Source organism: Phallusia mammillata, chromosome 2 (genome assembly GCF_965637545.1).
Source record: "Phallusia mammillata chromosome 2, kaPhaMamm4.hap1.1, whole genome shotgun sequence".
In the NCBI taxonomy this organism is placed as follows: Eukaryota; Metazoa; Chordata; class Ascidiacea; order Phlebobranchia; family Ascidiidae; genus Phallusia; species Phallusia mammillata.
This window is the reverse complement of record NC_137253.1, coordinates 23,037,331-23,061,450: the sequence shown is the minus strand read 5'-3', so window position 1 is coordinate 23,061,450 and position 24,120 is coordinate 23,037,331. Positions and strand designations below refer to the sequence as shown.

Below are 24,120 nucleotides of genomic sequence, written 5' to 3'. Positions count from 1 at the left end.
TACAAACAGCGCAGCCTGGCGGCGATAAAGATCTCTTTACCTGCTTGATGAGAGACAACAGACCGCAGCGAAGAGTGACCGCCTTTCGTTAGCAGCAACGCTTCGGCTTATACACAAAACCAATTGCGTTGGCTCAAATATGCCACGGGCCAAAAGTTAAGCCGGCTCCAAACAGCACCTAAAGCTCTGCTCTGTTCCACGCGATAAGGTGCGAATGGATGCTCGTTATTCTATGGGATCGAGCTGACGCCACGATGCAAGGCAAAATTCGCTACAGTGAGACTGGAGTTTACCAGGCAGTATTAACGACGAGACACAACAACGTTGGAGCGTAGCTGCTTTTGGAATGAATGGAAATGAACCTTGACTTGCCACTGATGGGGAGTTGTGGTGATTTGAAAGTGATCCGTGAGGAGCAATATATTTTCAAAACGCGTTTTGTAAACTAAGTACATAACGTTTGATCAGTGCCAACACAATCAAACAAAACTTTCAAATAAAGTTTTTACATCATAAATACAAGCTTATTTTCAGTTTGCATAAACAAGCAAAAAGCACATATTTAATACAAATGATATGAATAAGACTGCATGTACGTTTTTCAATATCTAGCCGTTACACGTCAGTACGCAGTGCATATTACATCGGACCCAAAACCGCTAACAAAATCAAGCAGTTAATTTTCGTCAGAAGTCACTGGGGATATGAAGGGTGGCAGATTTGAACGGTTGATGAAAATCTGTTGGAGGAATTGGCTCAACAATCGCGCAAGGTGACAAATGCGATGTCGTCAGGGCTCGCTCAAAATTTACATCAAAGTCGAGTGAGGGATGCTCGGCCGTCATTGGGAGGGCCGAAGTCCAAAAGCCTCTTACTAAATGATTGATAAGGCGGCAGCTTTTAATCAGCGATCAATAGCGTCGCATTAATCGATTTTGTCCATGCATTCGTTCTGCTGCGGCAGCATAAGGCCAGCGAGATAACAGACCTGGGTCTTTTCGATGCCGAGCACAGAAGAAAGAAGCGAGTGACAACAATTTATAGGAGAGCGGAAATTCTAGGCCTAATGCGCGACGAGGGAAAATCCGGCGTGAAAAAAGAGCGAAAGTCGGTCAAACCGGAAAACGTTTGGACAGCTGTACAATATACATGTACAGCCGGACACGGTGGTTAACGATGGACAAGACAGGCAGTATTTTTTTTCCTCCAGTTTTTGACCGAAATAGTATTGTCTATCAGAACTACTGATTTAAACACTAATTTCAACACCGACAATCACCTTTGCAGTTTTTATCCGATTTACAAATGATTTACAATCAACTTTGTTGTAAATAAATGTCAACTTAATTTTGTATGCAAGTTATGCCAATAGTCGTAAAAAATATTTTTAAGCAGGACTTTGTACCAAGCAGAGGACTGTCAGTGAAAAATCCCTATAAGAAACTTTAGTTACATCCAAACAAATTCACACACTGACAACTACACTTTTTTTGCCATACAAAAACATTCTAAGATTTTTCTGCCAATGCAAGAGAATGCTCTGGGCACATTTTGCTGTTTTGTGACCATATTGGCGCCGCCATTTTGTTTACAGCTGACAAGTTTGATCAAAGGATTTCAATCAAACGTCAGATTAAATTAGCAAATATATTTGAATCTATTGTTTTCACTTACGATTCCACACGCCCCGATTGTCAAAACAGATGCCACGAAGTGAAATAAAAGCGGGAAAGAGATCGGAGCAGTGGCTGAGTTATAAGGGGTGCGACGTGTCGAAGATGAGACAATTTGGCGCGTACAAATACACCTCCCTGGAGCTTGTTCAAGCAAAAGGGAAAGCTTGTCCTAAACTCCACGCGAAGAGCTTTGGACCATGAAATATATATTGTTTTGTAAACCGAACCAGGCAAAGGCAATTTGCGAGAAATGAACGACTGGATTCAGTTCATATTTTTTACTTTGAAGGTAATGATCAGATTATATTATACTAGTAAGTACATGAATAATATACATGATATATATGAGTATGACAACAGTTTGCCTGATGTAGCAGCAATTATAATCAAGGTACAAACTTGTTACAATGCAATCCGTAATTTCCACATATTCTGTTTTTAAATCAGCATAAAGTTGCTTATTAGTTAATTCATGTGGGGTTCGCATAAACAGCTTCAGTAGTCAGTTGGCGACGTTAATCGACACAAATCTGGCGGGACTCGATTGATTTCGCCCGAAATAGCAACATGTCGGGGGACGACTTCGATCCGCAACAGCCAAGTCGCATGTGCCGGCGGAAAGCTTCGATTTGCAGCAAACACGAAACAGAAGCAGCGGCAAGAATCGAGCGATTAACTCGCCAAGCGCACCACAGACATTCCTCCTCACCTGCTGAGTATCGACCGGTCCAGGTGACCACGTAAAGGGCTCCATCCGGCAGGACATCATTACAAAAGTTGCTAAATACATGTTCTCAATTACTTCTGGCCTGTGACTGCATATCCTAGGTTCCCTTGTTGCTGACACTGTGGACTAAGTATGGACTTGCTGTTCGCGGTATACGTCTCCGTCTGGGCATCAGAATCTACGCGACTTCCTTATGGGTTATTAGAAATTGAATTGGAAGATAATTTCTTCCCAGATCGCGAGTGTCATGCCCGCACGGGTCGTCTCATCGCAATCGACCGACGCACGAGCAAGTCTAACGCGACGCGATGGGGGTTATCGGACATTAGCACCGTTCAGGCTATTATTGGGAGACATTAGCGTGCGTTATAAGTGCTTTTTGTGGCACATGCCGTCGCGATGGAGCATTCGACTCCACGTTCAACTGCATGAGCGGCAGGGTTGGGATGATAATCTGTAGTGTCATTCGAGACATCTCGCCAGTTCCATGGGATGCGTGCCACGTCGCCTAAGTGCGTTCCCAAGGGCGCGCCGCTCGCTGAGATAAAAGAGCGCTCGAGCAACCAGCAGCCACAGAACGCGGATAATTGACAACGGGAACGTCGATACTTAGTGAATTAATATGCTTTCCTGTCCCTAAAAATGCACCACAGTACAAGCAACTGACATATACGCTCAATTATTTGCAGCATAATGGATTACAGATCACACAACAGCAAGATGAGTTACCCAGCAACAGAAACACATATCTTGCTGTTTTTTCGTCTGCACTTGCCACTCAACATCATCTCATCTTGTTGATTAATCACTGTCACATCATATACCTTGTCCAATGCAATAGGCAAACGTGCAACACAGTGAGTATATTCGGAAAACTTTGTCCAGATCAATAACAATTCACGGATGAAAATCGCCGGTAACTTATACAATACGGTACAGGTTCCCATCTATAGGTGTCAGAGCAACGGTATTTAGATGATGCAATGTATCCGAAATGACCAACAATGTAGGACCCCATGCTTCATCGCATTATTTACCAACATAAACAACACTTTTAAAGTGCACAAATACCGAAAAAGGTTTAAGTAAGGTATATAATGACACATAAAACTGCTATGAGTTACAATACTAATATAGAATGCCCAAATTCATCATTGAGTGCTTTTTGGCAAAACATTTCACAGCTTAGGCAAATAGGGAGCACCAGCATGCGTTTACAGTCCTTAACCACCACGCAATCGACTCAGTCAGATACACACAGCAAAGAAATATACCTTACGGCCACACGTGTAAACTAAAATAAAGAAAATCCATAGAAAAATAATATATCAACGAAAAAGTGTACACACTAAGAAACGAAGGAACTACTGCAAAGCAACAAAAACTTGTAAGAAATAAGAAAGCGAACTTATAGTGTCTTATATGTGCATTAGTACTTACAGGAACATGGAACGCGCATAGTGTAAATGGCTCGAAATTGTGTTGTGACATTTTCCGCTCAGGGGTCAAGATTGCTTGTCAGTGAAAAATGTCCAAGACTTGTTCAAGTAATCCGTAGTAAAGAGCGGGTGGTCGACCAGGGACGTGCCACGATCCAAGTCTGCACAAGCAAAATTTACACTGGATAAGTTTATCGTTGTCATTATTGAGTTGTTCAAGCAGTTGAATACAAGTGGAAACAATATGCTGCATAACAATACAGTAATATACCAGACGCCTTGTTGTTTGGGACATATTAGAAGCCACAATAAGGCAAATTTATGGTAAATTCGGAATTTCTTTACAGTGCACCAGCCAGCAAAGTATAATACTCCTGAGTTATGCACTTTGGCAAACAACCGTTTGTGAAATTTCATGTTTGGGGGGCTTGTGGGTGAACCGCTGGGTCATCCGGAGTCGACTTAGGATCTTTGGTAAGTAACATGTGTGTAAATTTAAATAGGTCTGAAGCACCATTTCTTGACCAAGTGCACAGAACAAACCAGCGTTAGACTAAACAAGGAAAGAAAAAACGAAATACGGACAATAACAATATGTGGCCCCTTCAGGTAAAGGGACCTATAATTTTGAATTCTAACTTTTCAGAGGATGCTGGACAAGTTAAAGAATTGGTTAACGTATATTACTTTGTTGGTGTTTTGTAGTTTAGAGAAAAAAAATACAAACAAAACAAACATAAAGGTTTTAAGTGCCAGGCCTCTTTTCATTATTAAGCTATTACAACAGACAACACACAAGCAACGTTTTAACATGAAACACACAAGAACCTTCAGAAGTCTGTTACTATCTGCGTGACGAAGTCGATTCACACGGACAGCTTTCAGGGCTTTCCTGGCCTCTCGACAAACGTCCGTCAAGTCGGGTGAGAAACGATAATTGATTAACTCGCGTCGATTTTTCATGCCGCTTAAACTTCGCTATCAAAGCAGGGGGCGAAGGCAGAAGATGTTTAACAAGGATGCAGGGAATTCGCGCAACACGATTTGATACGCGAGACGAGATTTTGTCGCTAAACAAACAAGTTCTCAAGGCGGGTTTCGAAATGACTGTATCTGCTGCACAGATGGCCACATTTCTATCTTAAGCTGTGAGAGTGAGATTGTTGATAACAAGCTTGGAAATGAAAGGCACAAAACGGTTTCGCAGCAAACAATGCGGAAATTCAAGATAAAGGCGACTTCAGAAAAAAAGCTGTTTTTTTCCATGAGACCTTGTAGGTGTGCAACAGTGTGCAGTGTCTGCAGGATTTTTCACCATTTAAACATTTAGTTCTTTACTTTTATATTTTTTGGGGGTTAAAAATACTATGTATTAAGTTTAAACATAGTTTTTTGCAAATTTTTAAGAAAAATGTATCAGTCTAACAAAAACAAAGACTTACAGGCGCTTGTTATTCAGGAAATATATTTTAGATACACATAATCGTCACGCAGTACACACATCGTCGTGTCCTTGAAATAATGAACTCCTGTACAGCTCTATGGATGCAGAACGGTTACACCGGAGATGGTAGTGCACGTCCGAATAAAAATAACTCGCAATCTGCGCGGCGATCGTGGCTGTTGCAAGGCACTTGGTTGGAAAACAAATGCGTGCCCGCAACAGACAAGCACGACAGATAAGGCTGATTCTTATCACAGCTCCTTGGCTGGCAAATGCCCTTTGAAGGCCTTTAAGAAGCGCTAGCCAAGAACTGACAGCATGAAATTACTGGCTACTGAGGCAGGGGTCATAAAGTAGAGTGAAACTAAACTTAATCCCATATAAACTGCATTTGGGTAAAAGTTACTATAGCGTCCATACCCTAAGGTTATGGTAAAGAATGTAAACCCTAGGATATTAGCTCCGCAAATTCAAGAAAAATAATACGCGGCTTTGCATAATACGGCGGTTCAGGGTATAACCATGGCTGGGAGAAACAGTTCGCGTTTGTTGGTGTTGGTTAATTAGCCGCGATATGTCAACTACGGAATGCGCGGACACGAGCCGAGCATAAACAGCAAAACATATGTGGAGAATGGATCGGTCGTGGTTTGCCCCAGATGGGCGGGGCGTGTTGCTATGCTATTGGCGGTTATCGCAAATAAATCATCGGAAGCGTTGTATGAGTCAACAATACTGCAGGTGGATATGGTCAATTTTGAACTTGAGTGCAACACTGTGGATTTTTTTACCTTTATCAGAAACCAAATATATGTTTGAGGAAACACAGAGTAAAGGTTTATTTCAAAAACAAAACATTTAATCTCACCAGCTAGAATTCCGTTTCGCTTTTTGTCCGACTTTTTAGTTTTTTGCTTTTCCGTACTCTCTTCGAGAAACGTCTGGGGATAAAAAAATGAATATTTTTTAGGGTGTACCAACTATTTATTATTTATGGTGCTAATAAACTAGAGGTGGTATTACGAAGTAAGTGTGATGAAGACGAATTGTGCTCAACCGTCATCACCTATTCTACCTGTTTGCACAAACCTCCATATTTCAGTCGCAATAAGTGACACGGGTAAATTTTGCGTTGACCCAAGCACTAACGCAGGAAAACCTCTATTAAACTCATAAAATAGGTGAGAAATCTCGGGCGACAGTGCGCAAAGATACATTGCCCGCGACGGCCTGACGTCATTGACTCAATGCGAACAAAAAGGGCAAGACTCGAAACGCCGGGATCAGATAAGCAATCACAACAATACGCAATGGACAAAGGCAAACATTGTGATGTCATTTTCGGGTGACCGAGCGATTGCGTTCGAGTATCTTGGGGTCGCTAGACTCCGTCAAGCGGTCGCGCGGGGGACTGGAAGGCCATCAATAACACCACTTGAGATGGGAGCGGAGGATCATCTCGCTCGCGGAAGAAAGGTATGATCAGGTGCTTTGCATCTACGACGTTAATCCGAGCAGAGTGGAACGTTTATCCCTGAGTTCGATATCGCGGCTTTGCGTCAGCTGTGACGTGTTTGGGTGGGACCTGACTGCAGGGTCGTAAACTTACAGCGGTTTGATTTGGGATTCCAGGGTGGTATCTTGCTCGAATTCGGCTTACCGGTGGCCTGGGCGCGCCGCGGTGCTCCCGTCGCGCCAATGCCGAATCAGATTTGTTTTGTCCGTCGCGGGACAAGGGCAAGAGGTCCCGGCGCGGCACCCTTCATGTGGCACGCGTTTGCCAGGCAAGGCGCTAAGCGGGCGAAACGCAACACTTGGCCACCTTGGCGTCGCGCGAAACGTGATACATCGACGTACATGTTCGGGATTGCAACCGGAAAACGACCGCATTCTTTGCGAGTTTCTAAAGCGAGGTCCTGTAAACTAACCGAGGAACGAAGGGGACAGCGGCATATATTCGACAACTTCGTAAATAGACAGAGGGATTTAAGCGACCACCAAAGAAGCCATAGGCACCTGGCGATGCGTGGGACAGGGCGATCTTGCGCAAATAAACTACGACAGAACGCAATAGGACGGCGGTCGAGATGGAACGCTGCCAAAGCCCCTATGGCTTATGTCATGTTCTGGCAAACAGGAACGAAAACGGGCCATCATTCATTCCGCACTTTCTGGGTTTGGCAGCTCCTAACAACGCGCGTGCCGCTGAAAACCGAGCATGACAGAGGTGGGATGGGCTTTTAAGGAAATCAAGAAAAATCTAGGCCTGACCGCTTGGCTTGTGGAGGGATGCTTGATGGCTCACAAACCTGGCTGGCTTTCAGGGATAGAACAGACTATAAATGTTGAGCCACATAGCTCGCAGAACAAGGCGGTCATTCATACTGTTGAGTGTTTGCGAGCTACCGGTGTCACCACAATACTACGTGACTGCAATAACCTCTTTGTATTGCAAATAATTTATCAACATAAAAAACTGCCCGTAACAAACCGCTGTTGTACCTCGGAAGTAATAAAGCATTTTTGCCGACGTGTAAAAAAGTAATTAAAGTTTTTTGTGCGCAAGGATCATATGTATACATATGTATACGTCGGTTTTGCATGCAAGAAACGCACACACAGTGTTGTCACGGCCGTCATAGACCTCAGTGTTTGCTTTCGCTTTTTCCCCAAACGTTGGTTCCTAATTGTATACACAAGTATTGACAGTTGGAGCAACAGCAAGGGGTCATTGGAGCTGAAACGGAACCTGGATCGCTAGCGCTGGGTGGGGGTGAGGGGACGGCGTGGGAAAGAGGGGTGTAGGTTTACAATTAGGGGTCGCGGCGGAAGAACCTAACGGCAAACAAGCAGAGGAATGTTCCATTTTCGGGCGCAGGCCGCGTGTTTGGGCTTCAACGCTAAACGCGCCACAGCAATCAACATGCGTTAAGTGTAACTTTCACTGTACGGACGATGTAGCAAAATCGGTCACGTTCGGCAAACGAAGAACCTGTCGACTGGGGCTTGAAAAACGGGGTCGGGACCCTGAGGTGAGGCCACCCGAAGGCGCCATGGGGGCGCCCTCACCCGTGCAGCGACAAAGCGGGGGTTTAATGTGGGGTTAACGACTGGCGCATAAACACAACACGGGTGGCTTGTGCGCGTTGTCACGAGCGCGTCGCGATGAAACAACTCGGACAATCCGGATGACAGACAAGTGTGAAACCATTACTTGGAAGCAGGTCTCGGCCGGGAGGTGCGGTCGCAAGTGTCGTGACTACACACTGCGCCAGGGTCGGTGTGTTTTGGGTGGGGGCACACGAAGGCATTTTGATGTGGTTTCAATGTAGCGATGTGCGAAGTTTGGGGTGTTTCAGGGGCAAGATTCGTCAACGCACCTTTTGTTTCCTTGTTTGGGGAATAACAGAGTATAAGGTGTTTTGTTTGCACTGTCGGTCTGCTGAGACGAAACTATGTAGCTGATGCAAAATTTAGGGAGATTCATCTCCCTTTATTTCTAAACCCTCGAAATTTTTTGTGTTATTTGTCCGACGCAATCTCACGTAGCATTAAACTAAGAGTGATTATACTGAAAGGTACCAGATCCTCCCAGAGACAGCATGGTCATTGACGATCACTGTTTATGACAAATCTTTTGATTCTATTTTATATTTTTCATTCTAATATTTTCCATTCCACGTCTTGTGGTATTGCATTCTATTATTCGAAATACATTACGTAACCATATACATACCACATAAGTTGTCATCCTGTTTTGCAAGTCGACTGTTACAAAAAACAAAAAGATGTTTTGTACAGTTTTCCCTATTTTCGACAAAACAATTGCTGACAGATTTGTCGTTGGTTAGATCAAGCATCTAACATGTAAACAACATCTGCAGGTCCTTAACAAAGTCTCCCCTTGTAGCACGCAAATAAACGGATGATCAAAGTCGCCCGATGAGGTCACCATCAGAGAGTTTGCGTCAAAAGATGCGCGTCAGGCACTCCAGGGCTGGAACCGCGAGCCGAAGGTTAAAATAACACGGTAAGGTGATGGATTCGCAAATATTAGTAAACGATCGCATCACTGTGTGCCGGGAATGTGGCAAAAGTATTTTCGAACTTTTTTAAATAGTAAGTCATCACCATTTTCTGCCTGAATATTCCCAATAGGTCAAGTCTTTCGGACTGGGAATGTATTGGAATTTTACATAAAAAACATTTGTTACATTTGTGCTTTGTGTCACGTTTTCAATAAATAAGCTTTTCTGCCCAAAATTCCGTAATTATGTTGAGAATCTGCTTCGATAACAACTGAAAAACTGGACTAATAAGAATAGACGCACACATTACCTAAAGTTATTTAAAAACAATAATATTTCCAGTGGTTCCAATATTAGCACATTTTGTTCAAAACTTATGTATTTTGCAACGTACGTTCATCCTATAAAGTTTATTTCGGTCAAAATTGTCAAAATACCTGGATAGATAACAATAAGTAACACACAGCCAGTTTAAATTTCGTGATAAAAACGTTTTCCATACAAAAAGTAAATTAGTGAAGGCGCAACAGGACTTCACCAACAATTGGGAGAAAACTCTGGAGCAAAAAGTCTAAGCTTTATTGTGGTTGCAGACGGGGGTGGGACAACAATTTGTGACCACAGTTCGGCCAATTCTCCTATGCGGGGTCGCCACAGTTTTGAATCTTGGAAAGAGTAAACGCCCTGTCGTGAGGTTGAAGCTCATTGTTTAAATGCATGCTTCAAACGATAGCCTTGTGCCACCGAAGCATTGGCCGCTTTCAATGAAACCATGTGTGGTCGTTTCTGCCCATTTTTGCACGAAACTCGAACCAGAAGCACGGCGCAAACAGAGATAGATGATGGGAGGGTAAAATGGCTGCTGACGCACGATACGCGCTTGGCACGTGCCGATGAAGCGAAATTTGATTCTTTTTCTATGCAACCTAAATTTATTGTGAAGGGATGGCTATTGTTTTGTTTTTTGACGATAGACGAATATCAAACAGGGAATACCGAAATACGTTTATCGTTAAACATGAATGAAAGTGAGCGAAAAAACAAAAAATACCATAATCAAGGTGTATTGTGGTCAAAAAAGCCGTTCTGTGTATACTCTAATTCTACTCTGATATTCATTAAGATCAATTAGTGGATGGTCTAAACCAGGGGTGTGCAACCCGCGGGCCACAATCCGGCCCGTCCAGTCGTTTAGTGTGGCGCCCAACAACACTCTGATTCAGAGCAAGTAAAAATGCACATTTTAGCAAAAAATCCCCGCTAGTTTTCAGTAAATCTCCTAAGTTGCTATACGTAACAAGAATAAGCTAAACCAGCACTTGGAACTTGATTAACTGAGACCTGTGGTCTTCTATTCGAACTACGTGGTTGTTGCGCATCTATACCGAATGTGACGTAATATACTTCTTTGGCTAGTAAACAATTACTTTGTTGTGAAAGACAGTGTTGCGACGAAACTTACCTGCACCTAACATTTTCGGTAGAGCTGCTAACACCATAACAAGAATCACAACTTCGCTTTCACAAGGGGGCGTAAAGAACTGAATTTTTATTTAGCGGCTAGAAATGGGTTGGATTGGGAAATATTTACATAACATTTTTACATTAGTAACTAATTTTTTGGGTTAGTTTTATTGAATTTTAAGTGCTTATACCTTACCCCGACCCTAATAGCCCTAACCGTGAGCATTTTTGGAGATATAACCAATCGACTTTTGGGTGTGATTCTCGTTATGGTGTTAGTAGCTCTACCAACATTTTCAACTTGATTTTAAATGCAAAATAAAACAAAACGCAGGGGTGTGGAAATATAGTCGACATGACATTATAATGCAAGCCGCACCAACAGTAGGGTAAAAAAACGTAAATACGGTACATGAAAAACATTGTGTGGCCCTCGCTTCATGTCTGAAATTGGTTATATGGCCCACCGACGAAAAAGGTTGCGCACCGCTGGTCTAAACCTTATACAAAACATTTTACTGAAACAAAAATTCTACTAAAACGTTTTAAAGAAACAGGGTTTAAAAGTAAAATGACTTTAGTCAAAAAAATTATGACTGCCGCCCTAAAGTACTCAAAACATTTCTTCTTACTTGTATAAAATTGATCAGCAAAGACGCGCTGGCTTCTTGCTCCATGATGGTCAGATTGGACGGGTTGTCGTGGCAACAAGCGATAAGAGTAGGAAGCAAAATCCGCATGGGTTTAGCACTGCTGAAGTAGGCAAACGGCAGCAGACATAGTTGCTGGAGAACAGTGGGTTGTGCACCGGAATCAACAATGTTCTGCAATTTAATATGATAAAAGATTAATACCAATTATAAGTTACCTTGTATCACAGTAAATCTCGGTTAAACTGGATTCGGTAAACCAGGATCTTCGCCTAATTCGGAAAAAAACTTTGTAATGTGGTAAGGCTTTAACTAACCGACATCGGTTAATTTTTAAACAAAACACTTTTTTTGTCCAAACGGGTCCGAATTGACCGAAGTTTACTGCATTTACATGAGGACATTTTAATAAACCATAGTTGAGAAAAAGAAACGTTGTTGAGAAAAGAAACCAAAAATATTTGTTTAACGTTTTATGGCAAATATTTTCAGTGGTGAGTTGACGGCTTGTAAGGTTTTCTGGGTTTAGTAAACGGTGTTAACATTTGAAACGCTAACCACAATTTTGAAAACAACAGAATTGCGCGCACAAACGATCTCCAATTTGACACGTGCAGTGGGAAACCGAAACGGCCTCGGTATTTCATGGACTCGCTTCTAACGATAACTCCGATAGCAACATTAAGGAGCGAAATGCAAAAACAAAGGGCGTCAATCAACAGATGTAGGTTCGAATTCAGAAACCGGCAATTACGGAAGTTATAACACCTGTAGAAAACGGTAAAACAAACGCACACAAAACCACAAAAATCTCGCCCAAAAAAATTTTCGCTTCTGTAGCACTAAACGCCTGTCTAAGGTTTCAAAACATTTGGCAAGAGCAAGTCAAAACATCAACAACCACGTGATATTAATTTGACCAATGAGCGGTGGCGGCGTGTTTGAGGACCGGGGAAGCGTCACTGCAACAAGCAATCAGTCTTCCGAGCTTTTGGTTTCAATGTGGCATAGCCAGATGTACTTTTGCGCGAGAAATCACGGATAATTGGTGCAGGCATGTTAAACTCGCATGATTTATTTTTGTAATTGGTAAGTGAATTTTAAACGTTGAGAAGTAAACTTTGATGTGATAAAGTAGATGACTGCAGGATTTCAACTTCAAGACAGCAAAACTTATGCAACATCGATTAAAACAAAGTCTTATGTTTGACATTGAGTGCAAGGGTGATAAAGTTTTTGAAAGTTGCGCAATTTTGTTTACAAAGTTGGAAGCATACGGTTCACAAAGATATTCAGGAGGGAAAAGGCAAGTAATAAAACAAATCAACAGTACGATGGGCATTTAAACCGTACATGCACCCTTTTTCATGTCACAACTTTTTCCATTCAGGTAATCATATAAAACATCAGACGCACGGGTGAACAAATCGTTTCAATCAGCAACAATGTTACGATGCGTGCTACCTGCTGACGGCAAATCCTTCATCGCCTCTCAGTCAGTTTTCCACAGTCAATAAAACTGAGGCACGGTGACGGAACGTGCAAGCATGTATGGGCGGTAACATAAGCTGCCGCGCTGTCCTGAAATCACGCACAGGAAACTTGCCTGGTTGGAGAATGACGCCGGTGATCGGCTCATCTCAGTGACAAGCGAAACACGCCAGAACAAACAGCTTGTCGCGCGTCAACGCCACAAAAAGTACTCGAATAGGCGCTACCGAACTGTAGTACTCACGAGAAAGTCCGTTTAAAAATGGCCAACTTTCAAAATCTACATGAAAAGCAAAAGCAGTGTAAGCAAAGTTGCAGAAACAGCTCCGCTTAAATTTACTCACTGGTTGAAACCGTCGAAAACAACCTAAAATTAAACTGTTGGTAAAACCACCATTCGGATCTTAATGCAATATTGATTATAATAATGGTGACCGCACAATAATTGTTTAATTAACAATATGACACAGAATAATTATTTAAACATAACCGACATATTCTTGTATAATTAGTTTAAGTCCAGCCAAGTTATGTCGCGGTTTTCTAAATATTTTTAAATTCACAAAACAATAACATTTTGCGCAAGAATCTAGCTTTGGGAATAACACGAGTAAAAACACAGCTCAGCAGCGACACCTTATGGATTTTAGTTACCTCGAAACGCCCGAGAACAAATAACTGCAGCGGCGGTTCGACGTTTGACAACATGCGATGTGAGTTTTGGCGCCTAAAAAACATTACAATCAGAGAGTTGGGAGTAAAGTTTCAACCGCCGGCAGTCGACGAACGACCAATGCAAATGCCAAGCTTGTTTTGCCATCACATTACCTAGACCGCAGTCAACGACGGTTTGTCAATTCTATCGGCTCGTCAGGGCGCCGAAGAAAACAGGCGATGACTTCGCCTTGTGTGTACGCAAATAATTCCAACTCAGACTGCATGCGATTCTTGTGGGACCAAGTAATGTTCGGACAGTGTTGTGTCAAGATTATCAATGGCGGCCGCGGTGGCTCGAAGTTGCCAAACACGGTAACGAGACCGTTAACCGCGACCTTTACCCCGGTGCCCCGACGAGGAGCGACTGGTGCCACAAAACAGTGCCTGTCTTTTGCTGTCCACGGCAGCAAAACAAGTTGGTGGCAACTAATTTGGCGAATTGAAATCAACTATGGGCTCGACTGTGTAGCAACAGTTCGCACATTGTTCGTGCTCCCTAATGTATTGCGCCTGACCCCGTGGGCGAGCGATGACGACAATTGCTTGATTGACGTGCGTAGGGTTTCACCGCAAACATTTGTGGATGACAAGGCCACTTTCACCGCACGATCTTCTGCATACAATCCTCCCAGGGACAAGCTGCACCACAGCGGTTGGGTTCAGTACAGGTCGAAAGAAGACCGTGTTGTGTATACTGACGGACAATGCAACACATAGAGTAAAACTGTTAGTTGGCTGCAAGGTTTAGTTGTTAGCATCACCATATGTTTCGATTAAAGTACTTTATTGTTTTAATTTATCTTTTACAAGTACCCAAAAATATATACTCGACAGATTACAAAAATCCTTGTTACCAAAAACTCAGAAAAATCTAAGGAAACATTTTTGCCCAAAATTTTAGAGAAACCTTCACACAACAGGTTCTGCCAAACAGGCCTTAATGCAATATGCAACTGGTGTTACTTGATGTGTGAGTTCCAATCACCGCAACAGCTAAGAAAACCGCATAGCAAATACGTTCGTCAAACTTCGACCAATGATGTAGCACTCATGCATCCAACTCTACGCATGTGTTGCTATGTGAAATGACGAAATGCAACCCCATGAAGCAACAACACAAGACAAAAGCTATACAAAGTACAAGTCACCTTTGACCCCGAGTGACATTCAAATCTAGTGTGACCTTTTAATCCACAACGGGTCACTGCTGGATTCAATGTTAAGCCATGAACAAATATTGAGTAAAAAAGTCTCGTGTGGGTTTTAGTGGGGTTTTGAGCAAAAATCGTTGTATAGAGTATATGTTTGTTCAGTTGCACACTGCGCACAAAATTGCAAGGATGGCCAAGCAGTTAGTTCGACCACTTTGCCCGCAAGGCTGCGTATTTTAATCTCGTCTTAGTTTAAACAGATGTATTTCTGCTAAATTTAGGACTCTTCCCCAGTGGAATAAACCCAGTGTCCCAACTTAAAACAAGAAAAATGCTTTGGGCGTGAGACCGAGTATGTTTGAGTTTTCTGTCAACTGTCTATAGATTATGAATGTTCTGGGGATAAATTGTGTATGCCTCACAAAAAATACAAAATGTGTGCTATAAATCCCTATCGAAGCTATAAATCCCTATAGGTAAATATTATCGAAGCTGCGGTAATAGTAACTTAACTGAGACATTCACAAAACAACTTTAATTGCTTACATAATATGGCACAGGTCACAAAATGGACCAAACTTTAAGGCAAAGATTCGGTGCCGCGGATCAATCAGTGGCGACCACCATGCAAGTCGGAGTCCGTGCGGTCAAGCGCTCGGTAACGCGACCCCTAAGCAGATAAATATCGCAACAGCACTGGGCAAGCGCGAAACACAAGAAGGCCGAAGCCTAAAAATCAATGGCCGGGCACGCGATGTATCTTTGCAAACAGACCACGAACAGCGGTTGGGGGGTTCAGGCCCGTGGCACGGTCAGTGGTGCGAGGGACAGCTGGGTGGACGGGAGGCGGCAGAGCATGAAGGGTTGTGCCTATGTGGGCTGTCCACGGTGCATCTGTCATCGGGGCTCGGCGCGCCGGGGCTGAGGATGAGAAAATAAGACCTTGAGGTGATCCGTGTTCCGGTGCCACTGACGGGGTGCGGATTGAGTGGGTGGGTAAAGATGAGGCTGAGAGATAGCTGACTCGTCCGTCGGCAGGTCACGGCCACTGGAAGACAGAGACTCCCAGCGAGGGTGCCTGTCCGGTGTGTGTTGTCACGCCAACCCGCGCGACCTCTGACCTTTACTGAATCTTCAATCGTCCCCATCACTGGACTTTGCCGAAAGCCAATTGTTGGACTAACAGGCATTTGGTGCGACAGCTGATGTCAAGCCTATTACGGCCATGTTGCGAATTCCGGGTGCTTCACTTGTCACGCCAATTATAAAGGCAGTATAAAGCTAACGACCCAATTGAAACCCTCGCCTATGGTCAAGCGCCGTTTGTGTACAAAGGTCCCATTGTTTCCACAAATCGCAATGACCTATAGACCCCCAATCTTGTGGGTATTTACAGACAAAAAGTATAATTTGGCCAAGATCAACACTTTACATCATCTATGATTGCCATCACTTTAAGCAGACCTCGAATAAACAAAATGTATGTAACCTAAAATTCACCTGCTAAGAATCGCTTTGCTGTTTGGACACTGCGTAGTGAATATGGGAAATCAAAATTGCTTGGAGAAAAACGCTAAGCTATTCAAATTCAAACAATACGAAATCGAAACAAAGTCGGGGATCCATAAAGAGTGGTTCGACTTTGGTCGCAAAAATCTAAATGTGTTTATGTATAAATGACCAAATCTGACGCAATTTTTAGTTTGTTAAAGTACGGGATAGACAACGAGAGAATCTGTTTTGTTTTTTATTACTGTTATCGTTTGTGGCAGATTGTTTTATTGTCGCAGAACGAATTTTCTAATGTATGTTTCTATGTCACAGTTTGACTAAATTACGCATAATACGTGCTGATTGTTAATAAGTTTGCATCAAAACCAGAGATTTGCACGAAAACGGTATTTTCCTGTAATTAGTACGAGTTATTTTATTAAACTTAGTAACCCGCGTTTACAACTATCACAAGGGAAAAAATGTATTCATTCGCAATAACTTTTGTGTGCTTACAAGGGTCGCAGGGGCCTGTGGGTCGCGCCAGAAGTATTTGTAGACACCTGCTGTAAGCTACTTGCGAACGAGAGCGTTTACCACCATATTATCGTTCACGATATCACCCCAAGTGCGAAGTTGAAAAAACAACAAGAGTGAAAAGCAAGAAGACGTAGCGTGCATGATTATAACGGATCAGTGTCAAGCGGTGGTGCAATGTTTCGTTAGCAGCGCTCGTAAGGTCGACACAAAACGCCTAAGCTTGTTACAGGTCGACCAGAAAGTGTTGGTTTAACCCTTTATGCGGGGCACACTGCTACGACGCGCTTGTGTGTTTATGTGCAAACACCCACCGGCCCCTCTTTTGGCTCCCCTGAGGCTGCTTCGACCCCCAACATCGAAAATTGGCCCCCTGGATGGGGTGTCACGCGCGAAACCATGAACAAGAAAATTGTCCGTTCCGCCAGTCACCCCGCCAGGAATCCTGGTAATTCGTAACCCATGCACCTAATTACGTCTTTAAATCAGGCAGGTTTTTACCTAAATGCATCGTTGGGGGTGAAGTGCCGTTTTAGCAAAGGTAAAGGCGGAAATAAGTTAGCTACGATTAGGATGGGCTCTGCATAACTAGGGCGATTTTCCGCTTCTTAAATAACAGCATGGGGTTAAATAACAGCTTGTTTTTGCAGTTGATATCACACCTGCTGATGAACAATCACGAGTCTATAGTACAGGCAGGTAACGAGCGTCTGGCATCGACCAAGGGCGAAGACAGACGGTGGGATCTTTGGGGTTATAGGGTTTCCGTTACTGAGGACGGCGAACATAAATCTTGTGATAAAGACTGACGTGCGGTAGGTGTTGGTTACAACATACTGCAGCCAGTCTGCTCATTAACAAGCGGCTTTCCAGGGGGGCACAAACACGAACGGTGATGTAACGGTTTCATGCGTGTGAAGTCGAAGTTTATACAAGAATTCCAGCATGGTAGACAAGTGTAAGTCACACTTGTGTGGTTTTGTGTAAAATAAATACAATTTTTAATAATCTTTATGGAGAATCTGTGTACAGCCGAGTTGTTGATTTGCATGTAAGAAAGTCGACGCACTCTTGTACGCAAATACATCTCTCCGGCCGGGTATTTAATTATTTACGTGTCATGACGATTGTGGTGAAACAAGAAGTATGCTGAAACTGGAATCAATTTTACTTAAACGTTATGTTACAGATCACAATCTATTCCTAAGAACACTACTAGCCATCGCTTTTAAGTACAATAATTTTTTTCTCCATTTTACGAAGGGCATGTATTTTGCCTGGAACATAAACCAGCAAATCTAGTCTTGCATCCCATTGCAAGAAGACAAAAGAATCTAAAACTTTGCAAAAAATAACCAAGAAAAAAAACGAAAAACTTTGGAGCACAATCACGTCCCATACTCCACTCAGACAAGATCTCAACAAGAAGCCGTGACTAATGCACCACAGTCAGATCCAAAGCCAAAAACCCACAATCCTCAAACATTTACATAGGATTAACGCGTCAACGCCAAACACAGCTGTCGTCACACAAGTGGTCAAGCTGTCCACTTCTTCCGTCGCACGATGGACAACCCCGGACGCTTTATCTCGAGTAAGGCTAAATTGATGACCGAAATAGGATACATGGACGTCGCGCCAAGGCCTCCTGACAATGCCATCTATCGAGACCGACGAACCGTGTATAAGGTATAGGAAACTGCGGCTTTCTCGAGCAGATGCATCTTTGCGTTTTGAAATCCGTTAAAGTCGCGTTTTGGGGTGTCGGGATTTCGAGAGCGTGGGTTAACGGGGGAAGTTGGGGCCGACCCAAGTCGTAACCCCGTGTGCGACCCCCTGTTTGGAATATGACGGAACAAGAGCCGCATGTTCCGTTGTAAACATAAGATTGATACTGTTGGGAAATGCGGAAACACTTGTGTTTTGTAAGATAGGGTGAAATATTTGCAGTAAATACCCGTATTGGTAAGCATTACGTTATATACAAAAATTTCTTCATATTTATGAAACCGGAATATCGCACACAACTTTCAAGGTAAGAGCAAGAAACCTTTGTATATTGGATCTCAACCTTTTTTTGCAGTAACACATCGCTATTAAAATGTATATCTAAAAAATCCAATAAAATTTTTTTTTTACTTATACTCCAATGTCGAAATTATGTAATAAAGTTCGTGAAATCAAACGAGTGTGGCACAAGCAAAGTGAATAGAGTCTAAACCAAAATGTATTTTAGGTTTCATTATTGTGGTATGTATTTTGAAAACTCATTTTTGCGATATGTTTGCGAAATCGTAATAATTATATCCCACGGACGTAAAAATGAACGTTTCATAAATATTTGAAGGAAAATTTCTTCCCTACCTGGTTGTTACGATTATCCAGGGTGAAGTGACCAACAGACACAATTACTTCATGCAGCAGTTCAGTGTGCTCTCCCTGTACACAGTACCACAGTAGGTAGGTGCAAATATGCCGGTATTCCAATGAAACTCCCTCTGCTCCGAGACTAGCCTGCAACAAAACAATGTTTTTTTTCGTTGTTTGTTTCCTGACATGAACATGTAAAGTGTAGGGCAAGTGTTTTTAATATTGAAGTCATTTTTGTAGATTTGTAGCTAAAAAAAACTTGCCTTAGTCACATGTGATCCCCCCCTAACTGACTAAAGACTGAGATTTGATGATCATGTCAAATCGCTTAGTTTAGGGAGATTTACACCACAGCACGAAAAGTGGCCATATACTGCGAAAATAGCACAGACAGAGGGCAACATATAGTGATCAATGTTTATAAATCGTTGTACGGTGTCAAAACGTTCAAATGTTTAGTAAACGCGGCATACAAACATAGGCAGCAACACGATCCAATGGCGTGCGATATATAACTCCCGTAGGTGCTTTCAAACTATTTCCAATGCATCAACGTCGAGCCACTGTTTGAAGTAACGCATACGGCAAAATATCAAGTGAGCATGCGCCTGAAACATGGCTCTGATGTTCAAGGTTAGATCGGAACGAAACCAGACACCAAACGATGTGGCTCGACTTGGTAACATTCCCGATGAATGTGAGCGTGTTGCGTCAACAGAAAGATCGTAGCGACCGTGCACGCTTCAGCAGACAGAGGTCGCTCGAGAGCAAGCACGATGTTGTGGGCCTAAATATGTTACCGGCGCACAAGCGGCTGGTAATGGTTTATGAAGTTAGTGTTAGGCGTCCCTGGCGTTTGCAGTCGGCGCCCCCGCATATTGTCGCCACAACATGATTAGACTTAGAGGCGCGAGGGTCGGTTCAAACCACCTGCGACCCTCTATAACCGCTACATGAATTTTGTCAGTGATTTTTTTCAATTTCTGACAAAATATGTGCAAAGAGTGTTACTAACGTAAAGAGAATTACATGGGGACCAAATTAGTTTCGCAAATAAATTTAGGATTGGGTTTTAAGTGCTTTCTGCTTCAAGTCAAATCTTCGTACATAATGCACTTAAGTTATGGTCCTGTACATGTCATCAATCATCCAAACTGTTAACTCAAAAATGCAAGCATATGATCAGGTACAGAGTATCACTTTCTTCGTTGCGTACTTCTACAATTTAGTTTCTACAAGGCCTCGTTTTGAACACCTACAAAAAGTTTTCAAGACACTGCATACGGTTTGGCACCCAGGTAGATAAAAGTTTAATGCAAATCCCGAAAAACAATTCAAACTATGCAAAAAAATTCCTCCGATTTAACCAAGTTGCAATTTTGTAGGCGACTGACAAGCAGACCGCCTGAGACTCTGTTTACACAATCCGCAATTGAATCAGCCACAGAGAGCCGGGTTGTCTGCCCATCTTCGCAACAACAACATCGGCAGAAAGTAGGAAGAATGCCGGAGATGTGGGTTGCGCTGACCCCTAGGGATATGAGCGATTCCGGGCCGAAAATGAGACTGATTCTCAACCTCCGGTACAGGCGGTAACACAACATCCGATGAGCGGAAAGTAGAAAACAGTCAGACGTCTGCAGTGGTTTTGTTGTGCACGACTTCGACATTTGAAATTTCGATTTTTGTTCAAGTATGTGGCATACTTTGCATTGTTAAAATTGGAAACGCATTTATTTGGGTTTTCGGAGTTGTCTCGATTTTGCACACAAAAGTAGGTACATTATTCTGTTTGGGCCTTATAGTTATATTCGGGATCTTGGATAAAAAGCATATATTCAAGTAGGTTATACAAACGGGTCGCACAAATGAGGCATAAAAATAGTATTCAACACCTTATACCGTCACTGCCATAAGGTATATGTGTGGTGTTTTTGCATGGCAATACCGAATGACTTCGATCTTGCCTATTAAAAAACTGACTGGGTTTAAATTTAAACTTAGCCAACCAACACACCTGTAGAAGGCGCAAATCCATTTCAGCAACCGCATTGAGAACTTTCATCACAGCAAGCGCCACATTGAGGGTCTGAGGTTGGATCGAAGCTCTTTGCTCGTCCTCGGCCGCTGATCTCAGGGTCGTCGGTCTCTCGGGGGCGCCATGGAGCAGGAGGCCGTATAGAACTGACACAATACCCATTAATTCCGTGTGCTGAAGTGTAGGCAGAAGCTGGGTGGGGTCGTTGTCCCACTGGTTCACTGCAGAATCGCCCTCACAGCTCGTAGTCTTGTTGTTGTTTGTAGCTGATTTGTGTTTTGATGCATGCTGGTGATTGTCGGCCGACAGACGGTTTCTAAAATGGAGATTGTTAATGATTTTTTTCACGGCAAAAAAAACGAGGTTTCGTCAATTAGACACACGCAAACGTAAATTTCAGTACAAAAGGTGTTGGAATATAAATTCAACAAAATCTATAAAATAGAGGCCCGAATGATACCAAAAAAGCCTTCTATTTTAAATGCAAAGTAGCAAAAAACATGCATAACTTAGCAGTACGTATGTTATACGTACGTCATTAAGTACGTAATTTAGCAGTACATACGTCAAGACAAGTATTGACGCGCTTAAAGTTGAAGGGATTGTCACTTAACAACAGATCGCGAATAAATTAATAACAACAGTAACCTCATGGTAACAAAGGACGTGGCCGATTCAAGAAATTTCAGTCCGCTTTCGACAAAAGCCGCCAAGTTGCTCCCGGGCGCCACCTCGTGTCGCACATTGCTGAGATATTGACCGAGAACATCGAGAACACGGGACGCAACGATGTAGCTGTAAATTTGATAAAAACTAAATAAACTAGTGTACAATATTTTAGAAAGGCGACCCTTTGAGATTTTTACATAGGGTACGGTTACTCCAGCAACCTTTAAGCATGTAAACGCATGGTGCGCTTAGTTAGAAAATACAAATTTCAATATAATGCATATGTAAGGTTATAAGCCTACTTTGCACATGAAAAAGCAAAACAAGTTTACAAATGTATTTAGGCACACAATACATGGTTCTAAATATCTTCAGCAAGAAGATACATGCCAATTTCAGAGTGTAAAACATAACAACGTGTCGCCAGTATACAAATGTAAATTCTGGACTAACAACTAAAAAAAACCTTATCTTTGCCAAGCAAATTATCTCTGTATAGGTTTTTACACAAACAGACCAAAAGAAAAAACGTGCCAGTAATTGCGATTTTTGCGGTAAGGTGATACGTAGGCAGACAAACAAACAGATCTAACCACAGATCTAGCATCGCAAATTGCTACGTGAACCACCAACAATCAGTCGATCATAGAACAACACAGTGGTGGTATATTAGGACCAAGATCATGAACGAAAATCAACTGACCTGATAACATCAAGACCACGGTTAAGGTAAACCTCCAGGACTTTGCGATGTTCGTTGTTCGGCGCCGGAATCATTTGAGTAAATGATTTGCTTCTGGAAATTAAAATAAACATCGGGTTGTTGTCATAAGCTTCTGTACGGAAAATGTTGTTTAACATGAGCTGCAGAAAAAATTGAACAAAAACGGAGTTGCTCACGTTTAAGTAACAATTTCCCCCAAATAATTTGCCGTGGGGTTTTTCAAATCTAGTGGTAAATTTGACATTCTTCGGGTGAGAAATATAAAAAGAAAACTGATTAGCTACTGATTCAGATTTACAAACACATTTAGTCATCCATTCATACCAATTTAAGATTTCAAAAGTAATCAAGGTTGTTGTTTTCTTGTGCAATCGTCTTAGGGGCAATAAACTTTTCAGACAAAGCAGCAAAATAATTTCTTAAATCAATAAATTAAACAAAGTCAAACGACCCACTTTGGCTTTACAGATTCTTCAGTAGGTGGATTGCCAGCCATCATGCTTAGAGTGACAGCAAGGGCACGAAGTAATGATGGTGATGCCGGGTCAAACATGTTGTCAACCTTCGGCAAAGACGACGTGGTTTTCTTTGATTGGCTGGCAGGTGCAGCACGTGGTGTGTTTGATTTTGTCGCTTCTCCGACCTCATTTTTCTGATAAAAAGTGCTTTGACTAAAATGGCTGAATAAAATGTACTTGAAATGTTTGTTAAAAGTTGTAATTTAGAACGTTGAAAAAAGTTTTACAGACGTTTTTCGCTGTTATTGTGACCACTTATTTACCTCATTTTTCTGAAAAAGCATGTTTTTGAACCAAAAAAAAACACAATAAATGTATACAATTCAATGTTTGTCAAAAGTATAGTTTAGGGCGTAGAAAAGAGTTTTACAGATGTTTATGTTGTTATCATATCAACTTACTGATATTTGCGGCAGAAGGGCATCAACCAAACCCATCACACGGTTTGAATACACAGCATACACACAGTTGTCATGGTTACCGGCGCACGCAAATCGAAAGCAGGAGGCAGCGTTGCCAAGTAACCTTAACAAGCAAAACGTTCATTTAGAACATGCAATACAGAAATGTACAAACAAATTGTAGCATTGCATTTGCAAACCTGTCTGGCAAGATTGCCGGCAAATCAGGGTTTGAATCCCCGCGGAAATAAATCTCGAAAATTCTTTCTAGCATTTCAAAGCCTCCTCCGATTCTAAACGCTGATTGGTCTGTTGCAGCCTGTGGTAGAACATATAAATTTCAAGTGAATGTTGTAACAAGTTACATTAATAAAGATGTACTAATACAAAAATCGTCCTAATCCACGGATGCTCAACAGACGATTCGAGTTATTTAAGTTATATTTTTATCATTTTAAACGATGCCATTTTGTGGGCAAAATCGATATCCGCAGTGGTTTTTAATAAGAAATACAGACTAATTTAAGTGCGCTAAAATTATCAGCTGAGAAATGTTACATTCATATGTTAGTATTCAAAAAAATT

General features: G+C 42.2%; 1 protein-coding gene across 3 annotated transcripts in view; it reads right to left on the bottom strand.

Moving 5' to 3' along the window:
• Positions 1 to 3,251: 3,251 nt before the first annotated feature.
• The window catches only part of LOC145212300 (S phase cyclin A-associated protein in the endoplasmic reticulum-like), a 31,371-nt gene continuing 10,502 nt past the window's right edge, over positions 3,252 to 24,120 (bottom strand). For 2 of the 3 annotated variants that reach the window (XM_080080383.1, XM_080080384.1), the window contains exons 24-33: positions 23,736 to 23,854; positions 23,536 to 23,659; positions 23,072 to 23,268; positions 22,596 to 22,688; positions 21,872 to 22,018; positions 21,203 to 21,539; positions 19,180 to 19,329; positions 11,411 to 11,602; positions 6,155 to 6,227; positions 3,252 to 4,003 (exon numbers count right to left, since the gene is read on the bottom strand). In XM_080080383.1, the coding sequence (XP_079936509.1) occupies positions 3,909 to 4,003; positions 6,155 to 6,227; positions 11,411 to 11,602; positions 19,180 to 19,329; positions 21,203 to 21,539; positions 21,872 to 22,018; positions 22,596 to 22,688; positions 23,072 to 23,268; positions 23,536 to 23,659; positions 23,736 to 23,854 (1,527 nt within the window). In that variant the 3' untranslated portion in view covers positions 3,252 to 3,908. Of the gene's footprint in view, positions 4,004 to 6,154; positions 6,228 to 11,410; positions 11,603 to 11,822; positions 13,200 to 13,573; positions 13,647 to 19,179; positions 19,330 to 21,202; positions 21,540 to 21,871; positions 22,019 to 22,595; positions 22,689 to 23,071; positions 23,269 to 23,535; positions 23,660 to 23,735; positions 23,855 to 24,120 lie in introns of those variants that run through there. The other variant, XM_080080385.1, reaches the window with a different exon arrangement.